General features: G+C 38.5%; 2 protein-coding genes across 5 annotated transcripts in view; one reads left to right on the forward strand and one right to left on the reverse strand.

Moving 5' to 3' along the window:
* MTMR7 (myotubularin related protein 7) overlaps positions 1-16,200 on the forward strand; it is a 113,751-nt gene extending 97,551 nt beyond the window's left edge. For all 3 annotated transcript variants that reach the window (XM_003256708.4, XM_030812329.1, XM_030812330.1), the window contains 7 exons: positions 2,209-2,318; positions 3,973-4,098; positions 6,246-6,295; positions 8,246-8,446; positions 9,737-9,877; positions 11,983-12,109; positions 13,989-16,200. In XM_003256708.4, the coding sequence (XP_003256756.1) occupies positions 2,209-2,318; positions 3,973-4,098; positions 6,246-6,295; positions 8,246-8,446; positions 9,737-9,877; positions 11,983-12,109; positions 13,989-14,351 (1,118 nt within the window). In that variant the 3' untranslated portion in view covers positions 14,352-16,200. The remainder of the gene's footprint in view (positions 1-2,208; positions 2,319-3,972; positions 4,099-6,245; positions 6,296-8,245; positions 8,447-9,736; positions 9,878-11,982; positions 12,110-13,988) is intronic.
* A 2,281-nt stretch (positions 16,201-18,481) lies between these two features.
* Positions 18,482-26,575, reverse strand: part of VPS37A (VPS37A subunit of ESCRT-I) — a 50,347-nt gene continuing 42,253 nt past the window's right edge. For both annotated transcript variants that reach the window (XM_003256706.4, XM_030812332.1), the window contains exon 12: positions 18,482-19,064. The gene's annotated coding sequence lies outside the window, so the exon portion shown is untranslated. The remainder of the gene's footprint in view (positions 19,065-26,575) is intronic.

Below are 26,575 nucleotides of genomic sequence, written 5' to 3' on the forward strand. Positions count from 1 at the left end.
AAAATTGAGCAGAAGGTACAGAGAGTCCCAACTAGCCCTGCCTGCACACACGCACAGCCACCTCCATTATTAACATCCCCTACAGAGTGGTACATCGTTGTGGTCAGTGCACCTACACTGGCACATCAGTATCACTCAAAGTCCACTGTACAGTTCCCTCTTGCTGTTGGACATTCTGTGGGTTTTGACAAATGTTTAATAATGAATGTGACCACTGTCATAGTGGACAGAACAGTTTTCTGCCCTAAACATTCTTGTGCCCCACCTATTTATTTCTCTCACAACCCTAACCCCTGGCAGCCACTGATTGTTTTTGCTGTCTCCATAGTTTTGCCTTTTCTAGGAGGTCATATAGTTGACATCATGTAATATGTAGCCTTTTCAAGGAAAAGTTGGCTTCTTTCCCTTAGCACTGTGCATTTAACTTCCCTCCATGTCTTTTCATAGCTCATCTCCTTTTATCACTGAATAGTATTTCATTGTCAGGATATATTACATTTTTATCTTTATATGTTTAAATATTGTGTAACTTTTAATGATTAAAACTGTAAGCTTGGGAACTCTCAGCCCAAGGCTGACTACCCAGGGCTACAGGGCTAACGGAGCCATAGATTCTGTGAATCATTGTATTTTTCACTGGCCTTCCACTGAGCACCCTCTCTTTTACTGTTCTGCATGCACTTTATCAGACACATAGTGTCTCCCTGCCTGTGATGCTGGGCCTGAGGTACGGAAGGGGCAACACCGTGACCTTAGGTAGTGCTCCGAACCAGAGCGAATTCGAAGGGCTGTCCCTTCACCAGCTGCATATCAGGTCTTCAGAGCTGTGCTTCCAGCTCAGGGCAGGCATTTGGAAGGAAGAGTTTGGAATCTTGCCTAAACATATTCATAATATGTTTTTCTTAGGTTGGGTTTTTTGCTGGGAATTTCAGTGTTATTTCCTTCAACATCGTTGTCATCTATGACTCACAATTTAACTACTTGTGCTTTTTTGTGTGTGGCTTTTATGTTGCAGGAAATCACAGTGAATCCTCTTACCTGCATTCTTGGAGGCAGGGCATCTGATAAATTAATATTTTTGTTAATGCTGCTATGTGACCCATATGCACAGTGCTTTCAAAGAGTTCACAAAGTTGAATCTGGGGGTTTAGAGTTGGAAGGATATAATTTATACACCTTCCCCATTTTAAAAATGAAGAAATTGAGGCTCAGAGACTGGAATAACATGTGCAAGACTACAGAGCTCATTGCTCATGGAGTTGGGGGTAGAAAAAAGGGCTCCCTTTTCCCTATGTGTGTTTACTGCATCACAGAGAACAATAAAATAAAAAGAAATCTATGACTTCTTGATTGAATTTCACTGGTTGATTATAAGACTCCTCAATAGGGCTTTATAGGTCTAAACCTCCACTTTGGATTGCAGTATTTGTGATACGTACTCAGAACACTGGCTCTAAAGCTTTTTAATGCTTTACGTTAAATAAAAGAAGCTTCTGAGGTGAAAGTTGGTGGTTTATAATATTATAGAGGTGTTTATACACCTGCCTTAGTTGTGTAAATATAGATACCACTGGGATCCTAGGTTTTCTTCATTTTCACTCAAAGGGAAAGCCTCTACCCTGATGCTCTAGAATTGGATCAGAGGCATGTGTGTTATTTTTAAGCTTACAGGCCTTACTCCCATTGGGTGGGGGTTATTGGCAAGAGGAATTTGATCATTTCCATTCAAGAAATTTAGGATCTCTCTGTTTTGTGTTTTTACAACAATCCTAATCTGAAGTGGTTGGGTGATGGAAACTTCTAAGTGGGTAGGTGCTACAATTAGTTATATGATTTTTTTCCTCATAGCACTCCCAATTCATATTCCTTAGTGGCCCATGTTTAATTACTTTGCTGGAAAGGCAAATAGATGTTTTCCGCCAGAACTCTTACTGATTTTCATTAATATTAGGATTTAAACTTTACATATATATAATACTTGTAAACAAGTGCAGTATTCCCTGTGACCAAAGAAGGTAGAAAAGCCTTACTTGAAATGGTTCCATAGAATCAAGTTTAGTAAATGTGGGTATTTATTTTGACTTAAGTCTTCCAGAAAATACCTGTTACAACAAAGGAATCATTAACAAACTACCTGTAAAACATGATCATATGTAAAATGAGAGAGTACCTTAATTTTGCTTTTATATAACATGATTTATCTTGCAGTGTGTGAACTTAAATCTCCCTCCATGAGTGATTTCCTGTGGGGTCTGGAGAACTCTGGCTGGTTAAGGCACATTAAAGCCATAATGGATGCAGGAATCTTCATTGCAAAGGTATGCAATTGCAGAGAAAATAAATTAAGGGACAGATGAGCAAACCAGTGACTTCAAAATGGGTATCCCTCTGCCATGGGCTTCCCTGTCCTAAGCTGCACTGCATTGACTGGGTAGCCAGCTTTGTAGAGCTCCATATAGTTTGTGCACTGAAGATGTGATTTTGCGAAAGAATACAGTGCTTAGCTGATAGTATGTCAGCACTGTGATCAAATGGTAAAATATTTCCAGAGTATTCTCTTCGATTAGGCTTAATCCTGGATGGAGGAAAGAATTTCCTGTAGAATACAACCAAATGTGAGTTACTTCAGTGATGGGGTGTGGGGCTTACATCCAATAGAGCCTTCTTTTTAGTCATGGCATAAGCAAAAGTCATGTTCCTGTAGCTGGAAGGTAGAGTCCATTCTGCCATAGGAAAATGTTGCTGCAGCTTTCATACAAGCTGTTTTAGAATGCAGTGTCTTTTGTGTTGTTCAGTTTTTTTAAAAAAAGTAAATTCCTTGGATTTATACCTAAAGAGAACCATATCTTCCCTGATGCCATGGTATGTTCCCCGTTTTGAGGTAATCATTTATTCAAAAAATCTTTATTTAGTGCCAGGTACTATTCTAGATTTTACAGATGTGATGTGAATAAGGCAGATCAAGTCTCTTCCCTCACAGAGCTTACATTCTGCTGTGGGAGACAGAGAATTTTTTTTTTTTTTTTTTTTTGAGAGGGAGTCTTGCTGTGTCACCCAGGCTGGAGTGCAGTGGCACGATCTCAGCTCGCTACAACCTCTGCCTCCCAGGTTCAAGCGATTCTTCTGTCTCAGCCTGCCAAGTAGCTGGAATTACTGGCACGCGCCACTATGCCTGGCTAATTTTTGTATTTTTAGTAGAGATGGGGTTTCACCATGTTGGTCAGGCTGGTCACGGACTCCTGACGTCAGGTGATCCACCCGCCACGGCCTCCCAAAGTGCTGGGATTACATGCGTGAGCCACTGCCTCCAGCTGAGACAGATTATTAATAAACTAATAAAACTAGAATTTTAGGTAGTGATAAATGCTATGATGAAATCTCTCCCATGTTTCCCAGCGTATGTTAACTGCCAAGATATTTAGCAAAAAATGATGTGCATTTGCAATAGCAAATAGATACTCTTTTCTTAGTGGAGATTTTCTGGTGTCATTTTTACTTTTGTTTATTCCTCCTTTCCTCAACCTTAGATCCATTACTTGACTCTTACCTTTTACTTATAACTTCATAGGTCTATAATTTATAGCTTTTTTGCCTTTTCCTTTTTGGAAATGGTTGGGGCCAGTAGCAACTCCAGAATTTCAGTAAGGCTTATTGTGGAAACCCAGAGGGGAGAGAAGAGGGTTGAAGGTCCGTTTGCATAGGACGAATGCTTATATTTAGTAAGTACATGCGCTTATTGGAGATGACTTGAGAGGTGGCTTCTGGATAGAATGGGAAGGGAAAGCTTTCGCTGCCAGCACCAGGCCACTCTGGCTCTGCCCTAATTAGGTGGGGCCCTAAATAGATGAATAGACAGGTGTTTCGTTTTGGCTGTTTCTTTCCATAAATATACAGTCAAACCTGGCTGTGATGAGAGGTTCTGCCTTTTTACAGCCATTCTTTGTGACTCTCTGTGGATCGTGTGTTTTCTAGGCGGTTTCAGAGGAAGGGGCAAGTGTGCTTGTTCACTGTTCTGATGGCTGGGACAGGACCGCTCAGGTGTGCTCGGTGGCTAGCCTGCTGCTGGACCCTCACTACCGGACTCTGAAGGGCTTCATGGTGAGTGTGGCCACTGGGCCATTCCCACAGGCGGTGCCTTGACCAGGAATGGACCCCTGTTTTTACAACTACTGGCAACTGCTGTTTTCTTGCCAGCATTATTTTTCTTTTAGTAGCTCAGCAAGATTAAAGGGGAAGACATCAAATAGGCTTGGAATAAAGAGATGAATTTCTGGGATATTGAAACCATTTCAAGTCAATGCTACTGAATGAGTTTTGGGGCAAATATAAAATATATTTGGTAATTTGTAAGACAATTTTATATATCATTTGCTCATAAGTATTTCAAGTTTGAGGTAACATGAATATATAACAGAAAACTTTTTAGAAAAAATATTTTGGGAAGAAATTTTCTATATTGTGTATGCCAAAAGTCCTTGGTAGGAAAAACTGTTTTCACTCCAGGGTATGTTTTTTAAGTAGTCTTTCACACCCCTGGATGAGAATACTGAAAATTTCACAGCCTTTTGTTGTTGTTCTTTGCTTAAATTACGAGTATATCCTGTAGTTTGAACTTTTTAGGTGGGCATCAAAATGTAACACGTTGCTTTCAACTACAGAGTATTGTATAGTTGCCTGGGATGGTGAAGTTTTCACTAATCTGGTATAAGTTCCTTAAAATGAATTATCCTCTTAACCATGATTTGGTAGAAAGCGCTTCAATGAATCATGAATCTGTGCTACAGAAGATGCTGACAAAGGAGTCCTAATGGAATATCTTTACTGCTGGGTCTCCATTATTGAGTAATATCAGCAACACCCTCAGACAAGAGGCAGGCTCCGTCTCTGGGATGTTTTTCTTTTTTTGGAAGTGTCTGAGAACTTCCAATTACCTTTGATAGCACTGACACCTCGAAGTGATACTCTTGCCTCAGATCCCTGCTGAACTGAGGTCAGGAGGGTTGGATTCCTTCATTTGCATTTGGAGAGTAAAGAGGTGGCCAGTCACACACTGCCCTTAGGGTCTTCTCCTGCACACATCCTTTTCCATCATCAACTTGTTCTCATTGTGCCCCATTAAACTTACAACCCAAAGAAAATGTCTCGAGTTGTCAAGAACAGACTTCCACCAGTTCATATTTCTTTGTAGGGGTTAATCTCTGGCCACTTTACAGCATTGGGGATATTGATCAGACTATCCATATTACTTGACTAAACACTTTCGAAAATCCAGGCTGGGTACGGTGGCTCACACCCGTAATCCCAGAATTTTGGGAGGTTGAGGAAGGAGGATTGCTGGAGCCCCAGAGTTTGAGACCAGCCTGGGCAACATGGCGAGACCTCGTCTCTACAAAAAATTTAAAAAAATTAGCCAGGTGTGGTAGAGCCCACCTGTGGTCCCAGCTACTTAGGCTGAGGTGGGAGGATCGCTTAAGCTCAGGAGGTCAAGGGTGTAGTGAGCCATGATCGCATCACTGCACTCCAGCCTACGTGGCTGAGTAAGAGCCTGTCTCAAAAATAAATTTTAAAATATAAAACAATATAAAATACAAAACCAAAGTAAACATTTAAAAATAATAATCTGGACTGCTTCAGAGTTAGAAATTCATGTTAACCCTAATTTCAAAGCAGGGCTGAAGCTTCGAATATACCCCAAACCCCATCATTTTAGAATTGTTCTAATGTGTAGAAAAGATCACTGAAAAACTTCCCAATTGTTTTTTGTAAAGAGGTTGGTAATTTACGTTACACTGAGAGGCAGCATCACACATTGGTTGAGATGGGGTTTGAAGTGGAGAGAGCTGGGCTGTGAAGTGGTGTCTGCTTCCTAGTAGCATGATCATGGGCGGATATGAAACCTCTTTCCTTCAGTTTCCCCTTCTAAAAGAGTGAGAATACCTATCCTACAGTTAGAGATCATACGTAAAGCAATGTGAACAGTGCCTGGCACATAGGAAGCATTCAGTGGGTGGGGTTCCAGCATTTTTATACATCCATTTCCACTCACTGTTCCTATGGATGACCTTCAACTTTGCCCTTGCCATGTGCATCTCTATATGGGTGGATAATGCCTGTTCACGCATTTGCAGGTTACTCGAGGATGGGGACTTCTGCAAGTGCCTCTGAATTCCTCAACGTTATTGGTTGTATGGTCTCTTATTTTTCCTTTGCTTCTCTCCATGATATTTGTATTCTTTCTTGTGTAGGTATTAATTGAAAAGGACTGGATTTCCTTTGGTCATAAGTTTAATCACCGGTAAGTAATATTTAAGATTGTTGTTTTGAATGTTTAGAATAAAAGCACTGTTTCTGAAATTTTCAATTGAATATTTAGGGGAAAGTCATCTTGTTTTTTAAGAGTTTGTGTCGTTTATTCAGAAAGCTCAAATTTTGTTGTATATGTCATATCAGATAAATGAAGTTATAACTGATTCCTCTTGGTAACAGCTGGGCAGAACTAATGTTAACTTGTTCTAGAAGAGACAGAGAATGCTTGTTCATTAATTGTCCTAGTGAAGATCAGCCTTCCCTTCCTCGTGCCATTCGCATGTGACTTACTAAATTATTCCATTTTAGAAGTCCAGAGATTCACTTTAGTCTGCAAGTTGTGAACTGCCTGTGGAACGGTTTCTCTTTGATCTTCTATAGTCCTAAGGCATTTGTATTGGAATGCAGTTTGTCCCAGATGTCTCTGGAGAGGTGATGAAGGCTTCAGAGCCAGACACATCCAAGTCCAGATCCAGGCCATGGTATTCACTGTCTGGCCTTGGACATCTGTCTGTCTGACCTTTGGTCCCTCATCTGTGGAATGGGGATGCCGAAGCTGTTGTTTTGGGAGCCACCAGCCTCCTTTTGTCAGTGTTGATGATGCTTGTATTGTGTTCTGGCGTTCTCCACTCTTTGAATCTTAAATGGTATAGCTGTACTTAGTTTAGTCTTTGGTGATTAAATTTAGGCAGCACGTTTCATTAGTTTGACATATATTTTCAAATGTTTTACTGTGTTTTCTTAAAATTCTAAATGCATGCAACTGCTCAAGTATATTTTTGTAGTTTTTTGCTTTTAGCATTAATTGATCACTAATTCTGTGATTTTCAAGAATTCTATTTTTCTAATTTTTTCCAGGAAAGCATAGGAATCCTGTTTACAAATGAGAAAATTAAAGCCCTCAATTAGATGAACTTCTTAACATGGCATTATTTTCAGTTTGGGGTTCTATTAATATTATATGCTAGGCAGTTAGGATCTCCAAGATAGGAGACAGACGACAGAGAGAATATGGAAATGACTAAAGATCAGCTAGATAATTGTTTGATAAGGAAAAAATACATTAATATTAGACAACCCTTTTTAAAGCTACCAAAGGTGAGAAACTGTAACATCTGAGAAGTTTCTAGACAATTTACAATGTTCTGACTCTTGGGAAAACTCTGAAACTGATCATTGCTCATTTCTCTTCCTCAAGGTGATGATCTCTTACTCACACGGGGTTCTATATTGTTATTTTGTCTTTGATGACACCAAAACATCCTTTTGGATTCTCTGTAAAACTCACACAATAGTGTAAAGGGCTAAGGAGTCTTCATTTTAAAATCAATACAAATTTGAGGAAGACGATTCTGATGTGCTCTTGAAAAGCAAAGCAATGGGAGATAAAATAAAAATACATGTGGAATCTGTGGTCACATGGAAATAAATCATGTGACAAGCTTTAACCGCTTTAGAAATGGGAATATTCCAGGCAACTTGGGAAACCACTATTTTTTTTTTTTTCAAGTTGTCTTTTTCCTCATCCCTTCCCAACAAAACGGTGCAAAAAATGAAGAGCCCTAAAGTTGTTTGGACATTTCTTCTCACCCGCTCGTAAAGTACAACATTTATTTTAAAAGTTCTAATGTACTTTTAAGGAAGGAATTTAAAAATGCCCTTTTTCTGTGGAAAGTGTCTTTGAATTTTATTTCTTGCACTAACACTTTCTTTTGTAAGTATAACTTGAACACATCCCTTCTATCCAGACCTTCACTACAAAGTTGCTCTGGAAATTTGAATTTAAAAACTTAACTTTTCTACGTTTTTTGTCATTGCAAGTTTGTAAGATAAGAATTGTTTAGGAACTAGGGTTGCTTTTATGATTGTTTTTGCATTTATGGCTTTCTAATTTAAAAATAAGTCTGCCTTAAAAGGTCTCTAATGCTTTGTTTTATAGATATGGCAATCTAGATGGTGACCCAAAAGAAATCTCTCCAGTTATTGACCAGTTCATTGAGTGTGTTTGGCAGTTAATGGAACAATTTCCCTGTGCCTTTGAGTTCAATGAGAGGTTTTTGATTCACATTCAACATCACATTTATTCCTGCCAGTTTGGAAACTTCCTATGTAACAGCCAAAAGGAGAGACAAGAACTCAAGTAAGGGTTTTGGTGTTTTTGGTGTTTAACTTTTATTTAAAGATTTTGACGACTGAGAATTTTAGGTGGCCTTTCATAATTTTGAAGACTTTTTTCATTTAGTCACATACCTATACTGACAGATGAGTTTTATTTTCTTTTTCCTGGCATCATTTCAGAAATGGTTTAAATGTCATCAACTGACAGATAAATACAGTTTCATTTTTTCCCTCAGTTTCTGCCTGATACATACAGACAGCTTGACAGACTTGATGCATGAATATCGAAAGGGAATTTTCTGGAGTCAAAAAAGTGGTTTTTGCATTTAAAAGGAAAAGGTTAGACATCTTTGGTGGCTATGCTACCATAATAAAAATTGCAAATTTAATTGGGAAAGCAAATATAAAACTAAAGCCAGAATTTATTCAGATGAAAACTGTATTGATTTATCCAAGGGTAAAAGTAGATAAAATGTGGACTTTAAAATAAGTGATAGTAAAAAACTTAACAACAAAGTGATTTAGGCAGTATAAATGAGAGAACATTTTTTAAATTTTCAGAAAATGAAATGATTTTAACTATGGTGTATACAACATTATCAGATTTAATTTGGGGAACGATCAGTTCACATGAAATGGACTCATAAAGAAAATTAATTTTTGTAGTGGATACTAGTTTGTTTTCTCTAAGGAAGCTCAAGTGTGATTCCTGGTAAATGGAGATGATTTAGAAGGAGCAGAGTGTATCCTTTAGGGTCACTTGTTTTCTTGTACCTGACTAGCCAATTCTAACAGTATTTGCTTGGGTCTGAATATGGCTTTTCCACTTACTAGCTACAGGACTTTGGGAAACCACTTACTCTCTCTATTCCTCAGTTTCCTCATCTGTAAATTAGACATATCTCATAGCAACTCAGTGAGGATTAAATGAGAGAAAACGTGAAATATTTAGAATAGTGTCTGACAAATTATACATGTCCAGTGACTATTTGGGGGAAAAAACTCCCCCAAAAAGAACGGCTTAACACACACACACACACCAAAAAACAAAACAAAACAAAACAAACAAGAAAAAACACTTAAAGGAATCGAACACCTTGTCAAGGCCAGTACAGATGGTGGTGAAGTTGAGATTATTACAGTGTTCTCCCTCTATACCATGAAGTCACCAAGATGATACATTTACCTGCTATCAAACAGACACGTGGTTTTCAGGTAACAATTATTAGTTCCTTTCCAGCATTAATATAACATATCTACTATGTGTAAGCACCAAAGTAGGTCATTTATAGACTTATTTTCTTTATAACAGGATTCAAGAAAGAACATACTCATTATGGGCCCACCTGTGGAAGAATCGGGCTGACTACCTGAATCCTCTGTTTAGAGCTGATCACAGCCAGACTCAGGGAACCCTTCATCTCCCTACAACACCATGTAACTTCATGTACAAGTATGTAAACCCTTGGGAACTTTGTAGCTATGGTGTGAACTTGGATTCTGGTACCGTTTAACATTCAGAGGTCAAAGTGTATGACACTGATCTTTGAGGCTTTTGTTGGACACAAAAGACACCAGGGGGATATGCTTGAATATCTGATCTGGTATTTTTGCCAGTGTCTCCTCTGCCTCTTTATTCCTCCTAAATGTGGAATTTTCTTCAGGAGGTGATGTTTTTTAATAATGATATCATAAAAAGATAAGTTCCAATTTATTTTTTTAAAAGCAAATGAAAGAGAATAATGCAAATGCCTTAAGTCAAATGTGGAATCACAAGTTTCAACCGTGATCATGACTTACTAAAGTTGGAGCAAAAGTAATCGTGTTTTTTGCCATTTGTTTAAACAACAATAAAAAGGCAAAAACCGCAATTACTTTTGCACCAACATAATAGCTTGCCTTTTTGTCTCCACTGAATTAAGTCCTACTGGAAATACTTCCCTTGTGGAAATTACGTTAAGATTGTATGTATCAGCCGAGGCGGGTGGATCACCCGAGGTCAGGAGTTCAAGACAAGCCTGGCCAACATGGCGAGACCCCCCTCTACTAAAAATACAAAAATTAGCTGGGCATGGTGGCGGGTGCCTGTAATCCTAGCTACTTGGGAGGCTGAGGCAGGAGAATCACTTGAACCAGGGAGGCGGAGGTTGCCATGAGCCGAGACTGCACCATTGCACTCCAGTCTGGGCAACAAGAGTGAAACTCCATCTCAAAAAAAAAAAAAAAAAAGATTGTATGTATGAGGAGGATGGGGAGAGCAGGGTGGCATCCTACAGGTTCTACTAGGTATGTGCTAGATATGTATGTTTTTTCCCTTGGCTTCCTTGCTAGGCTTGTATAATATGAAAAAACTCAAAGGTCGGTCAACAACAACAAAAGACTCACGCAGAATAAACAGAAACCCCATCTCTTTCTTCCTACTCACTCCTGACACAGACTTGATGGCTTTTCTTCCTGTATAGATTTCGTTTCTCAAAGTGTTTTTTTCTTAATTATTTCAATTTTTTTCTCAGAATTTATAGCAGAATATTCTATCATGCTAAACAAAAGCCTCCATAGTGCAAGTAAAACAAGTTTTAAGAGCTGCTGACATACAACCAATTGGATTGCAACTAATTTATTATTAACAGCTAGTCAACACATATTTTATTGAGGATCAAAGACTGTTCTGGGCACTGCAGATAAAACAATGACACCAAGTCCTTGCTCTCAAAGTACTTACTTATCTACATAAATAAAATAGTGGGTCTAAAGAGAACTCTATGATAACACCATTTTTCTCATCTGTGCTCCAGTATGTTTTTTTGTGTAGGATAAAAAGGGACTTATTGGTCAGGCATGGTGGCTCCCGCCCGTAATCCCAGCACTTTGGGAGGCTGAGGTGGGTGGATCACCTGAGGTCAGGAGTTCGTGACCAACCTGACCAACATGGTGAAACCCTGTCTCTACTAGAAAAAAATACAAAATTAGGCATGGTGGTGCATGCCTGTAATCCTAGCTACTTGGGAGGCTGAGGCAGGAGAATAGCTTGAACCTGGGAGGTGGAGATTGCAGTGAGCCGATATCACACAACTGCACTCCGGTTTGGGTGACAAGAGCGAAACTCTGCCATAAAAAAAAGGGGGGGTGTTTATTGCAAATGCAAATGTCAACTTTTAGTGGTAGTGATACAAAAGATAAAAGCTGCAAGTTTAAGATTCCCTTTGTAGCTGAAAGATTCTAAATATACAATTTCAAAGTTCAAAACTAAGAGCCGTTTTCTTAAAAGAAAATGGTTACATGTGCTATTTCAATTTTAGAAAAATGTATTCTCTGCTTTCTAATTCATATATACAAGTAGACTTTTCATAAACTTATTCTCTCCAAAAGGCATTTACTGACCCAAGGAAAAAAACATCAACATGAAATTATTACCTTAAGTAGTGGCTTTTTTGAGGCTGAAAATTTGCATTTGGTTATTATTAAGACTGTGGTATCATAGATACCTTAGAAGACTCGAGGATGTGAATTTTCAGACTGTGATAAGGTGGTATCGTGACACTCTGCTGTCCTTTCCAGGTTTTGGAGTGGAATGTATAACCGCTTTGAAAAGGGGATGCAGCCCCGACAATCAGTTACAGATTACCTAATGGCAGTGAAGGAGGAAACTCAGCAGCTAGAGGAAGAACTAGAGGCCCTGGAAGAAGTAAGACATACTTGCTTTGTTAATCTATTTTCTGTGCTTATTTCTTGAAGAGCAAGGCTTCATGAAAGCCTCTTAAGATTCAGTGCAACACAAACATTTTGCATTTTTAGCCAGTAGAACACCTGAAACACAACCCCATCCAGGTCAGGACTCAGATAACCGAAGCCCAAACCTGGGCATTCAATGCATTTCACACATCTGGCTTGTGGCTCAGTTCCACAAATTTTTGGTTGTTCCTTATTTTAGGTCTACTTTTTGGTTACTGTTATTTGAGAGTAGTAAAATTAATTTTTTTTTTCTGGAAAAGTGTGAAAAAGAATAAAATCAAATACATGTAAAAATCTTTCTCCACTTTTAAAAATTATGTAACTATTATATTAATCTGTAATTGGTAATAGAGGAGATTGACTATAAAGTCTATCTGTTGGCTTCTATTAACTTCTCTGTACTTGGACAGGGAGGTTATAAGAAAATGCTTTTCCTAATTGGGTATCTTTGTTTCCAGTGGCACTACTGTAGTTTATGAACATCTTAGAATTCTGTTAGTCTATTTTAACAGTCTGGCTCTTTAAAACTGGCTCTTCCTTATTACAAAGTCAAAATTCCTTAGGTTGGCATTTGAGATACTCTCTTTTCATCTTTTTTTTCCATGCTAATATTTAATGGTTTCTGCTGCTTGTATACAATTTAGACCTTCCTACCTTTGTGTTTGTCCTCTCACTGTCCCTCCTCCTGCCAGGAATGCTTACTAGCTATTACCAGAACGTCCAAGTTTAAATCTTTCACAGTCCTGTTAAAATGTTCCTTCCTCCCTGAAACTTACTCTGTTCTCCTCCTTCTAACCTTACCACTTCATCCCTCTTCAAGAACTTTTGCCTTTTTGAAATTCTTACATTGCATGAACTCTGCCTCTCTCTGCTCCACTACTACATGTTCCTTAGGGCTGGGTCTGTATTTATCTGTTCCTCACACTGCCCAGCACGGTGCTTTTGCACATAACCTAAATGAATGCTTTTTGAATGAACACATAATACTTGATCTTATAACACCTCCTCCGTTAACATCAAAACATGAAATCTGGTGAAATGTATTCTGAACAACCCAAGTGTCCATGACATGATGAATGGAAAAACAAAATGTGGTATATCCATGTAATGGAATACTGTTCAGCCAGAAAAAGGAATGAAGTACTGATACAAGCAATACCATGAATGAACTTTGAGAACATAAGCTAAGTGAAGGAAGCCAGATACAAAAAGCCACATATTGTATGATTCCATTCAACTTATATAAAACATCTAGACTAGGCAAATCCATAGAGGAGATAGGAATGGGGAATGACTGCTAATTGAGTATGGGGTTTTCCTTTGGCAGGGGAGGTGACGACAGTATTTTACAATTAGTAGTGATCATTGCACAACCTTGTGAATATAAAAACCACTGAATTGTATACTTTAAAAGGGTGAGTTTCTTGGTAAGTGAATTGTATCTCAGTGTAAAAGTTAGATGATAAACACTTCATTCCTGATTTCTAAAAAATGCTTTTTGAGTTCATGGGATGAGAATCATCATTTGAAACCATGTCGGTATAGAAAAGAAGGAGACTAGGGTTCAGTGGGTGCTTCAACTGTGCTATATTGCTTATGATTATAGAAAACCTCTGTCAAGGCAGGTATTATCCTTACATTAGAGATAAAGAAAGCAGGCCTCACAGATTTTGTGCAAGGTCGTGAAGTCCAGGTTTGAACTCACATCCCTCTGAGTCCCATGTTCTTACCATTATACCCACCTGGGAGGTAATAAATGCTAAAGGCATGCATATATAGAAAAAGATAAATTATTTATGATTTTTCCCCTGAAATTGTTATTTCTTTTTTAGAGGCTGGAAAAAATTCAAAAGGTCCAGTTAAATTGCACTAAGGTGAAGAGTAAGCAAACTGAGCCCAGCAAGCACTCAGGGTTTTCTACCTCAGACAACAGCATAGCCAACACTCCCCAGGATTACAGTGGGAATATGAAATCATTTCCATCCCGGAGCCCTTCACAAGGCGATGAAGATTCTGCTCTGATTCTAACCCAAGACAATCTGAAAAGTTCAGATCCAGATCTGTCAGCCAACAGTGACCAAGAGTCCGGGGTGGAGGATTTGAGCTGTCGGTCTCCAAGTGGTGGTGAGCATGCACCGAGTGAAGATAGTGGCAAGGACCGGGATTCTGATGAAGCCGTGTTTCTCACTGCCTGAAGTTTCCCTTTGGAGTTCCAAAGTAAAGGACACATAAGCAACGCTTCCAAAGAGAAGGGAACAAGGTAGTTTATCATAAAAACAAGAAATGGTATGTGTCATTGAGAACTATTTTAATGCAGCTATGAAAAGGGAAAAAAGTGCCCAGTTCTTGATTTCTTAGATACTGAAGAGGACGTAGTCATTTATCAAATATAAGGAAAATTATTCACCATTTTGAAGCTCATCCTAGACTATGAAAATCATATTCACTGCAGAGCAGTTACTTCTGTCATTACCTGAAGTGATCAGAATATATCTTCCTTGTCATAGCATGCATCTCTCAAAAAGCCTCCACTCCTTTCCCTCACATCTGTGATCATCATGAATCTTTTAGTTCACTTCCAGATGCATATTTTGTGTTTTCTAAAGCATCTGACATTATCCTCCTTTCTGACCCTCTTATACGTATTTCTGAAACAGGCACATTGGTGAGATGCACACTTTTTGGTTAATAGATGTATTCCTAAGGAGCTTTTAATTGCTTATCTTTCAGGCATAATCATCACTTTAACTTTTCCTTAGAGCATATATTTTGAATTGTTATTTTGTTGTTGTTCTCTGAGATCTACAGTCTGTTTCTCCCCATTATTTAAAAATGCTAAACCATGTATCTCACTTTTTCTCTAAAACTGATTTAATAGCTAACAAGGTAGAAGCAACATTCATTCTCCTGGTCTTATAGATGAATTTAAGTATCAGCTTTCTTGTAAGAACAACCTTTTATTACTATTCTAGAGACTACACTACCGACAGTGTGTGCCAGCCACCAGCCTGATCTCAAAGTATCACATTATAAAGTTAGTAGGTAAAACATGTGAGGGAAAACCCAGTTGCAAGAACGAGAGAATTGGGTTGTCATGTCTGTTTAATGAAGGGAACAGGTTTTGTAATCTATCATTTTAGAAATTATGTAACTGGCTAATATGGTTTAATTAACCTTAGTAACATCTCATGACCACTGACTGCTGAGTTCTGAAAAGAATTTTTGTTTTGTTAAACTGCACACTTGAGGGGGAGTCCCTCTCCTGTCTTATGAGTTAAAAAAGACTTCACTAGGTGACCTAAATGAAACTTAGTGGGGAAAAGTGGCCATGTTTGGACATAAATAAATGGTATTCCCACTGTATGTTTTTAATATATTAGTACATTCTAGAATGTAAAAGGATTAATTTAAACTTCACAATTTACATCAGTATTTTGAATATGTAAAAGGATTAATTTAAACTTTACAATTTACATCAGTATTTTGAATATGTGAAAGGATTAATTTAAACTTTACAATTTACATCAATATTTTGAATGTGATTTGTTATGGGAGAATGTATTACATTTCGCTGAAATGAGGACAAAGTCAAGAGGGCAAGAAGGCAACATTGCTGATCTCTCTAGTATGAAAGATTTGGAAGGAGTGTTGCAATATATATAAATGAAAACATTTAATTGTGTTCATCATATTTAAAAATAGAATATATTAGAGAACTGTGATATAAAAGTATTGTTAATGTAAAAAATAAAGCAAGTGTAATTCTTTCAGAATATAAAATTTGGGCATTGTCTGCTGAGCAGTTCCCGAATTAAGTACAAGGAATGTTTATTCATTTTCTGCAATATACTGTATGTAATAGGGAATACCTTGCTAAAATAAAACTTAGGATATAGTGGTAATGGCTTTCACATTTTTACAACAGAACTCACTTCACAACCTTCTTGGAGCTGTCCATTCTTAGAAACTCTGTTGCCTAATATTGAGGATGCAGCTTTAATTTCTTCCATTTGACAGTGTATGTCTATAAAAACAATAAACATTAAAAAAAATGACAAAGTATCTATGCCAAACAGCACTATGCTTTTATTTGAAAAGCAAATAGTATAAATATTTGATGTTTTAAAATGTAGTTTTTTAATATGACAACTTCTACATCAGAGTCATAATAAACTTTTAGTCCCCTCAACTTTTTTACAAGACATTATAATTTATGTAACATGTTTGTCTACTTATTAGAAGTTAACCTAGCACTGAGATTTATATAAAAGGTTACATTTATTGCTTATTAAAACTTTACTGTACTTTCACAGTATGAAATAGCTAAGAAAGAATTTTGACCATGACCCAGCAAATCAGTAACTGAGCTTTTTATAGAATGGAAGGTGATGATCACAGACAGAAACCAAACCATAGAATACATTTTTATTCTTTAAGAGCACATTAGTTTACTTTCTTCTCCTAAAAATAAATCTGAGCTGTCCTTCAATTTAAGCATATATATGGGTCAAGCACCCTCTATTCTGATATAAATTTCCTAGTCTCAATTTATGCCTAGAAATTTCTTTCAACTTTGAAGTGGGTCTCTTTAATTTATGTCTCACTGATTTAGAATTTTCTTCTATTTTGAGATATTAACCTTTAAATCTCTACCTATGACAAATTCCTACACTGATTAGTCTAGTAACTCCTAAGTATTCCTCTATAATTCTGATTTCTATCTCATCTTGTAAAATCAGAATACAAACTTTGACATGCATTTCATTTTTCCTGTGGCACTGCTTCTCCAATGTGGCCAATTTTTATGAAGAAAATATATAGCCATAAAATTAGAAAAAATGGTCACTTAATCTCTGTTGCAAAAACAGAACCCACATTCATAAGGGCATATTCAAATGCAGATTCTTTTCATCCTGGGTGACATATATAACCTTTATGTAAACTGATTTGTCTATTTGCTAAATGCAGGTAGCTGTGATCAAACTCCTCTGTTTCATGACTAGGTTGTAACAAGGTTATCTAATGAATGAATTTTGAAGGCAAACCTAACCTGTGTTAACTGGTATAGAATGAAACTGGGATAGTTCAACTTTAAAGAATAAAAAACACTGAGATGAACTACTCATGTGATTATGTAGAAGATACTTACTTGGTAAGAAAATGTTTCATTTTTTTTTTTTCTGTTTTTCTGGTGAAAAGGAAAGCATCTAAACAATGTTTATCTTTGTATAGTATTTCCACAATGCCTTATTCCTAGTAGGTACTTAATAAAATAGATGATAGATCAAATGAATTAATCAAATGAAGGGCTGTGGTATGCTCCTCCCTTGTTATGGGATGCATCTACCTGGTTTCTAGGAACCTGATTGTTGGCAAAAGATTGAGACTTTTATATCTTCCATTGCTGTAACTGCTGGGAAAATTAAGCTCTGGTGGCCAGTGCAGTAAGGAAAGGTTTCTGAATACCCAAAAGACTACCATAAATTTGAAACACTCTTACCTCAGTTATCTGTAAATCAGGAGTAATAATTATTCCTTCCTCATCTGGTCATTTTGAAGATTTAACAGCATGCCCTTAGCATAGTGCCAGGAAGACAATTATTTTCTGTATCTAACATTGTATCTTAGTCCACGTGAGTACTTGCCCTCCACAGACAGACCAAATATTAAGCATGTTTTAATTCTAACAAAATAATTTTGTTTTTCCTATAACTTTATTGCCAAAAACATGTACAGAAAGAACTAAAAAATATAAAAAAGACAATCTATACTGTATGCTGGTGTTGGGAAGACAATCATACTGGGATGAAATTTAAGCAAAATTATGCATTAGTTTGTTTTGTAATTTAGATGGTACCTTACCAAGCCTGAGCTACATAGTTCACGGCATTTTCCTTTATGAGCTTTCAGGGCTTCTCAAGAAATACGTTAATTTTGTGACATGGTACAGAAGCAAATTGCTCAACATAGTACACAAGAACACTCAAATTCATTAAAAATCAGGATTACTTAAAAATTAAATTTTACTTATTACTATAGCTTTTCTCTTAGGAAAAGATAACTCACAGTAGAGGTCAGAAAAGTTCATTGACTTTTTTGTGTATAGATTCAGTGTTTATTAACATAAAGATTGTTTTTAACATTAGGAATTTAGAAAACCTATCCAACCACAAACCTACCAGATACTTATTATTTTTTTTAAATTAACATGAGAATTTGTGTTGGACTGGTTTAAATGAAAGGCAACTTTTTTTTTTTATTAGGTAAAATATTTACTTGTATTGCTTCTTAAATGCATCTTTAGTTTTAAAAATGAAACAATATATAAGAACAGCTGGTTTATTCTTTTCATTTATTGTAGGTATTAAAAGTTTCTTTTGTGAGATGGCACATAGGCAGGTTTGGTGTTTCCTAACACTATGAATACCTTAAATTGCTTCTGAAAGTTTTATCCACAAAGAAAGAAAAATAAGGGTTTCCTCACAGTTGAAAATAGTTTTTCAAAAAAGGTTAAGAGGAAAAAAATCTAAATACCATTCTTGATAAAGAAATGGAACTTCAAGTTAAAAATACAAATTTAAATGAAGTTTTATGAAATATTAAAAACTAGCTAAAAGTACATGCATAGGCATTTAATCAAGATAAGAGGAACAGCAGTGGAACTTAAATATGATAGGATTTATCAATAATAAATAAACATTTCAGTGCAAATAGTGCAGAAAAACTTCTCAAAGATCACAGCAATCATTCTAATCTGTACAAAATCAGTCTCAGTTCTGTATACAATCTATATAGGGTATCTGTGAATTTAACCACTGATGAAATGCCAGTTTGCAAACCATAAATATAAAACAGTGTTTAGTTTTGTGTCCCATTCCTCTCTTGGCAGTTCATGTTTCCAGGAAAATCTAGAAAGAAAACAATAAAAAAACCCCCTAAGATTTAAGAAGATAAATATGTATCTCTTTACATTATCTTCCAATTAAGACTTGCCCGTAGTGGCTCCCAAGCAAGATGGCCGAATAGGAAAAGCTCCAGTCTGCAGCTCGCAGGGAGAGCAACACAGAAGGCAGGTGATTTCTGCATTTCCAACTGAGGTACCTGGTTCATCTCACTGGGACTGGTTAGACAGTAGGTGTAGCCCACGGAGGGTGAGCAGAAGCAGGGTGGGGCATTGCCTCACCCGTGCAAGGGGTTAGGGAACTACCTCCCCTAGCCAAGGGAAGCCTTGAGGGACTGTGCTACCTAGCCCAGATACTAGGTTTTTCCCACGGTCTTCACAACCTGCAGACCAGGAGATTCCCTCAGGTGCCTACACCACCAGGGCCCCGGGTTTCAACCACAAAACTGGGCAGCCGTTTGGCCAGACACGGAGCTAGCTGCAGGAATTTTTTTTTGTACCCAGTGGTGCCTGGAACTCCAGCGAGACAGAACCGTTCACTCCCCTGGAACGGGGGCTGACGCCAGGGAGCCAAATGGTCTTGCTCAGCAGATCCCACCCCCATGGAGTCTAGCAAGCTAAGATCCACTGGCTTGAAATTTTCACTGCCAGTATAGCAGTGTGAAGTCGACCTGGGACGCTGGAGCTTGGTGGGGGGAGGGGCGTCTGCCATTAATGAGGTTTGAGTAGTCCGTTTTCCCCTCACAGTATAAACAAAGCCTCCTGGAAGTTCAGACTGGGCAGAGCCCACCTCAGCTCCACAAAGCCACTGTAGCCAGACTGCCTCTCTAGATTCCTCCTCTCTGGGCAGGTTATCTCTGAAAAAAAGGCAGAGGCCCCAGTTAGGGGCTTATAAATAAAACTCCCATCTCCCTGCAACAGAGCACCTGGGAGAAGAGGCGGCTGTGGGCACAGTTTGCGCACACTTAAACGTTCTTGCCTGCGGGCTCTGAAGAGAGCAGCGGATCAGCCAGCACCACGCTCTAGCTCTGCTAAGGGACAGACTGCCTCCTCAAGTGGTTCCCTGACCACTGTGCCTCCTGACGGGGAGACACCTCCCAGCAGCGGTCGACAGACAGCTCATACAGGAGAGCTCTAGCTGGCACTTTGCAGGTGCCTCTCTGGGACAAAGCTTTCAGAGGAAGGAGCAGGCAGCAATCTTTGCTGTTCTGCAGCTTCTGCTGGTGATACCCAGGCAAAAAGGATCTGGAATACACCCCCAACAAACTCCAGCAGACCTGCGGAAGAGGGGCCTGTTAGAAAGAAAACTGACAGAAAGCAATAGCATCAACATCAACAAAAATGACGACCATGCAAAAATTCCATCCAAAGGTCACCAACAGCAAAGACCAAAGGTAGATAAATCCATGAAGATGAGGAAAAACCATCGCAAAAAGGCTGAAAATTCAAAAAACCAGAATGCCTCTTCTCCAAAGGATCACAACTCCTCACCAGCAAGAGAACAAAACTGGACTGAGAATGAGTTTGATGAACTGACAGAAGTAGGCTTCAGAAGGTGGGTAATAACAAACTCCTCAGAGCTAAAGGAGCATGTTCTAACCCAATGCAAGGAAGCTAAGAACCTTGATAAAAGGTTAGAGGAATTGCTAACTAGAATACCCAGTTTAGAGAAGAACATAAATAAATGACCTACCTGATGGAATTGAAAAACACAGCCCAAGAACTTCGTGAAGCATACACAGTATCAACAGCCAAATCGATCAAACAGAAGAAAGGATATCAGAGACTAAAGATCAACTTTATGAAAAAAAAAACATGAAGACAAGATTAGAGAAAAAAGAATGAAAACGAACAAACGAAGCCTCCAAGAAAAGTGGGACTATGTGAAAAGACAGAACCTATGTTTGATTGGTGTACCTGAAAGTGACAGACTGGAACCAAATTGGAAAACACACTTCAGGATATCCAGGAGAACTTCCCTAACCTAGCAAGACAGCCTAACATTCAAATTCAGGAAATACAGAGAACACCACAAAGATAATCCTCGAGAAGAGCAAACCCAAGACACCAAGGTTGAAATGAAGGAAAAAATGTTAGGGGCAGCCAGAAAGAAAGCTTGGGTTACCCACAAAGGGAAGCCCATCAGACTAACAGCGGATCTCTCTGCAGAAACCCTACAAGCCAGAAGAGAGTGGGAGCCAGTATTCAACATTCTTAAAGAATTTTCAACCAATAATTTCATATCCAGCCAAACTAAGCTTCATAAGTGGAGGAGAAAAAAAAGCCTTTACAGACAAGCAAATGCTGAGGGATTTTGTCACCACCAGGCCTGCCTTACAAGAGCTCCTGAAGGAAGCACTAAACATGGAAAGGAATAACCGGTACCAGCCACTGCAAAAACAAACCAAAATGTAAAGACCATTGATACTATGAAGAAACTGCATCAACTAATGGGCAAAATAACCAGCTAGCATCATAATGACAGGATCAAATTCACACATAACAATATTAACCTTAAACGGCCTAAATGCCCCAATTAAAAGGCACAGACTGGCAAATGATACAGAGTCCAGACCCATCAGTATGCTGTATTCAGGAAACCCATTTCATGTGCGAAGACACACATAGGCTTAAAATAAAGGGATGGAGGAAGATTTACCAAGCAAATGGAAAGTAAAAAAAAGCAGGAGTTGCAATCCTAGCCTTTGATAAAAAAGACTTTAAACCAAGAAAAACCAAAAAAGACAAAGAAGGGCATTACATGATGGTAAAGGGATCACTGCAACAAGAGCTAACTATCCTAAATATATATGCACCCAATACAGGAGCACCCAGATTCATAAAGCAAGTTCTCAGAGACCTCAAAGAGACTCAGACTCCCAAACAATAATAGTGGGAGACTTTTTAACACCCCACTGTCAATATTAGATCAATGAGACAGAAAATTAACAAGGATATTCAGGACTTGAACTCAGCTCTGGACCAAACGGAACTAATAGACATCTACAGAACTATCCACCCATAATCAACAGAATATACATTCTTCTCAGCACCACATGGCACTTATTCTAAAATTGACCACATAATTGGAAGTAAAACACTCCTCAGCAAATGCAAAAGAATGGAAATCATAACAGTCTCCCAGACCACAGTGCAATCAAATTAGAATTCAGGGTTAAGAAACTCACTCAAAACCACACAAGTACATGGAAACTGAACAACCTGCTCCTCAATGACTACTTGGTAAATAACGAAATGAAGACAGAAATAAATAAGTTCTTTGAAACCAACAAGAACAAAGACACAATGTACCAGAATCTCTGGGACAGAGCAAAACTGTGTTTAGAGGGAAATTTATAGCACTAAATGCCCACAGGAGAAAGCGGGAAAGATCTAAAATCAACACCCTAACATCACAATTAAAAGAACTAGAGAAGCAAGAGCAAACAAATTCAAGAGCTAGCAGAAGACAAGAAATAACCAAGATCAAAGCAGAACTTGAGACAGAGACACGAAAAACCCTTCAAAAAGAAAAAAATGAATCTAGCAGCTGTTTTGAAAAGATTAACAAAATAGACCACTAGCCAGACTAATAAGAAGAAAAGAGAGAAGAATCAAATAGACAAAATAAAAAATGATAAAGGGGAGATCATACGGGTGTGGTGGCTCACACCTGTAATCCCTGCACTTTGGGAGGTCGAGGTGGGTGGATCACCTGAGGTCAGGAGTTCAAGACTAGCCTGGCCAACATGGTGAAACCCCATCTCTACTAAAAATACAAAAATTAGCCAGGTGCGGTGGTGCGTGCCTGTAATTCCAGCTACTTGGGAGGCTGAGGCAGAGAACTGCTTAAACCCAGGAGGCGGAGGCTGCAGTGAGCTGAGATCGCGCCACTGCACTCCAGCCTGGGCAACAGAGTGAGAGTCCATCACAAAAACCAACAAAACAAAACAAAAAGATCACCACTGATCCCACAGAAATACAAACTACCATCAGAGAATACTATAAACACCTCTACACAAATAAACTAGAAAATCTAGAACAAATGGATACATTCCTGGACACATACATCCTCCCAACCAGGAAGAAGTCAAATCCCTGAATAGACCAATAACAAGTCCTGAAATTTAGGCAGTAATAGCCCATCAACCAAAAAAAGCCCACTACCAGACTGATTCATAGCCAAATTCTACGAGAGTTACAAAGAGAAGCTGGTACCATTCCTTCTGCAACTATTCCAAACAAAAGAAAAAGAGGGACTTCTCCCTAACTCACTGTATGAGGCCAGCATCATCCTGATACCAAAACCTGGCTAAGACACAACAACAAAAGAAAATTTCAGGCCAATATCCCTGATGAACATCGATGCGAAGATCCTCATTAACATACTGGCAAACCGAATCCAACAGCACGTTAAAAAGCTTATCCACCACTATCAAGCTGGCTTCATCCCTGGGATGCAAGGCTGGTTCAACATAAGCAAATCAATAAACGTAATCCATCACATAAACAGAACCAACGACAAAAACCACAGTTATCTCACAGATGCAGAAAAGGACTTCGATAAAATTCAACACCCCTTCATGCTAAAAACACTCAATAAACTAGGTACTGATGGAATGTATCTGTAAATAATAAGAGCTATTTATGACAAACCCACAGCCAATATCATACTGAATGGGCAAAAGCTGGAAGCATTCCCTTTGAAAACTGGCACAAGACAACTCTTATTCAACACAGTACTGGAAGTTCTGGCTAGTGCAATCAGGCAAGAAAAAGAAATAAGGGTATTCAAATAGGAAGAGAGGAACTCAAATTTTCTCTGCTTGCAGATGACCTGATTTTATATTTAGGAAACCCCATTGTCTCAGCCCCAAACCTGCTTAAGCTGATAAGCAACTTCAGCAAGGTCTCAGGATATAAAATCAATGTGCAAAAATCACAAGCATTCCTATACACCAATAATAGACAAAAAGAGCCAAATTCATGAGTGAACTCCCATTCACAACTGCTTCAAAGAGAATAAAATACCTAGGAATCCAACTTACAAGGGATATGAAAGACCTCTTCAAAGAGAACTACAAACCACTACTCAAGGAAATAAGAGGACACAAACAAATGGAAAAACATTCCATGCTCATGGATAGGAACAATCATCGTGATAATGGCCATACTGACCAAAGTAATTTATAGATTCTATGCTGTTCCCACAGAGCTACCATTGAATTCTTCACAGAATTAGAAAAAATACTTTAAATTTCATATGGGACCAAAAAAAAGCCCATATAGCTAAGACAATCCTAAGCGAAAAGAACAAAGCTGGCAGCAGGCATCATGCTGCCTGACTTCAAACTATACTACAAGGCTACAGTAACCAAAACAGCATGGTAGTGGTACCAAAACAGACATACTGACCAACAGAACAGAGACCTCTGAAATAACACCACACATCTACAACCATCTGATCTTTGACAAACCTGACAAAAGCAATGGGGGAAGGATTCCCTATTTAATAAATGGTGTTGGGAAAACTGGCTAGCCATATGCAGAAAACTAAAAATGGATCCCTTCCTAATCTTATACAAAAATTAACTCAAGATGGATTAAAGATTTAAACGTTAAGACCTAAAACCATAAAAACCCTAAAAGAAAACCTAGGCAATACCATTCAGGACATAGGCATGGGCAAAGACTTCATGTCTAAAACACCAAAAGCAATGGCAACAAAAGCCAAAATGGACAAATGAGATCTAATTAAACTAAAGACCTTCTGCACAGCAAAGAAACTATCATCAGAATGAACAGGCCACCTACAGAATGGGGAAAATTTCTGAAATCTATCCATCTGACAAAGGGCTAATATCCGGAATCTACAAGAAACTTAAATTTACAAGAAAAATACAACCCCATCAAAAAGTGGACAAAGGATATGAACACTTTTATAAGAAGACATTTATGCAGCCAACCAACATGAAAAAAAGCTCATCATCACTGGTCACTAAAGACATGCAAATCAAAACCACAATGACATACCATCTCACACCAGTTAGAATGGCAATTATTAAAAAGTCAGGAAACAACAGATGCTGGAGAGGATGTGGAGAAATAGGAACACTTTTACACGTTGGTGGGAGTGTAAATTAGTTCAACCACTGTGGAAGACCAGTGTGGTGATTCCTCAAGGATCTACAACTAGAAATACCATTTGACCCGGATCCCATTACTGGGTATATACCCAAAGGATTATAAATCTTTCTTCTATAAAGGCGCATGCACACGTATGTTTATTGCAGCACTATTCACAATAGCAAAGACTTGGAACCAACCCAAATGTCCAACAACGATAGACTGGATAAAGAAAATGTGGCACATATACACCATGGAATACTACACAGCCATAAAAAAGAATGAGTTCATGTCCTTTGCAGGGACATGGATGAAGATGCAAACCATCATTCTCAGGAAACTAACACGGGAACAGAAAACCAAATAATACATGTTCTCACTCATCAGTGGGAACTGAACAATGAGAACATATGGGCACAGGGAGGGAACATCACACACTGCAGCCTGTTGGGGAGTCGGGGGCAAGGAGAGGAATACCATTAGAAGAAATACCTAATGTAGTTGACAGGTTGATGGGTGCAGCAAACCACCATGGCCACATATACCTATGTAAAAAAAACCTGTACGTTCTGCACATGTATCCCAGAACTTAAAGCATAATAATAAAAAAGATTTGCCTATAAAATAACTTGGCTATGAGGGAACAGAGGTAAGGAACGGATTCGAGTATGTTCATATAAATGAGCAACTACTCTGTGTCTACTTCTTCTTTAGCTGGCAGATATGCAAAGTTGATATCAAAAATCAGCCCCTACCCTTAAGGAATTTATAGTATGATTTGGAAAGTAACATATAAAACAATTCATTGTGAGCACTAATGTTACAAGGAGCAGAAATAGTTTACTGGACATGAGAAATGCCTGTCATTTCTTTTCCTGTACCCTAGTCCCTGTTTTAGGGAACCGCTCATGCTCTCTTCTCATAATCCTCTCCCTCAGCCCAGCTGACTGGGCAGAGGACCACAGGATACCAATTTCCAGGCCAAACCGACTATACTAGGATGGATAGCTTGCCCATACGGCGTCAGTTACTTTCCCAGGGAATGTTCTAGAACTCCAGGGACTCTTGTTTATCTCCATTGGCTGTTTGAACTGTGAGATGATATAATCAGGAATAGGTGAAGGGCAAGTAAGAAAAAAATTTTTTTTTTTTTTTTTTTTTTTTTTTTTTTGAGACAGTTTTGCTCTGTCACCCAGGCTGGAGTGCAGTGGCACGATCTCGGCTCACTGCAAGGTCTGCCTCCCAGGTTCACGCCATTCTCCTGCCTCAGCCTCCCGAGTAGCTGGGACTACAGGTGCCCGCCACCATGCCCGGCTAATATTTTTTTGTATTTTTAGTAGAGATGGGGTTTCACTGTGTTAGCCAGGATGGTCTCGATCTCCTGACCTTGTG

The sequence above is a fragment of the Nomascus leucogenys genome, chromosome 4 (assembly GCF_006542625.1).
Source record: "Nomascus leucogenys isolate Asia chromosome 4, Asia_NLE_v1, whole genome shotgun sequence".
In the NCBI taxonomy this organism is placed as follows: Eukaryota; Metazoa; Chordata; class Mammalia; order Primates; family Hylobatidae; genus Nomascus; species Nomascus leucogenys.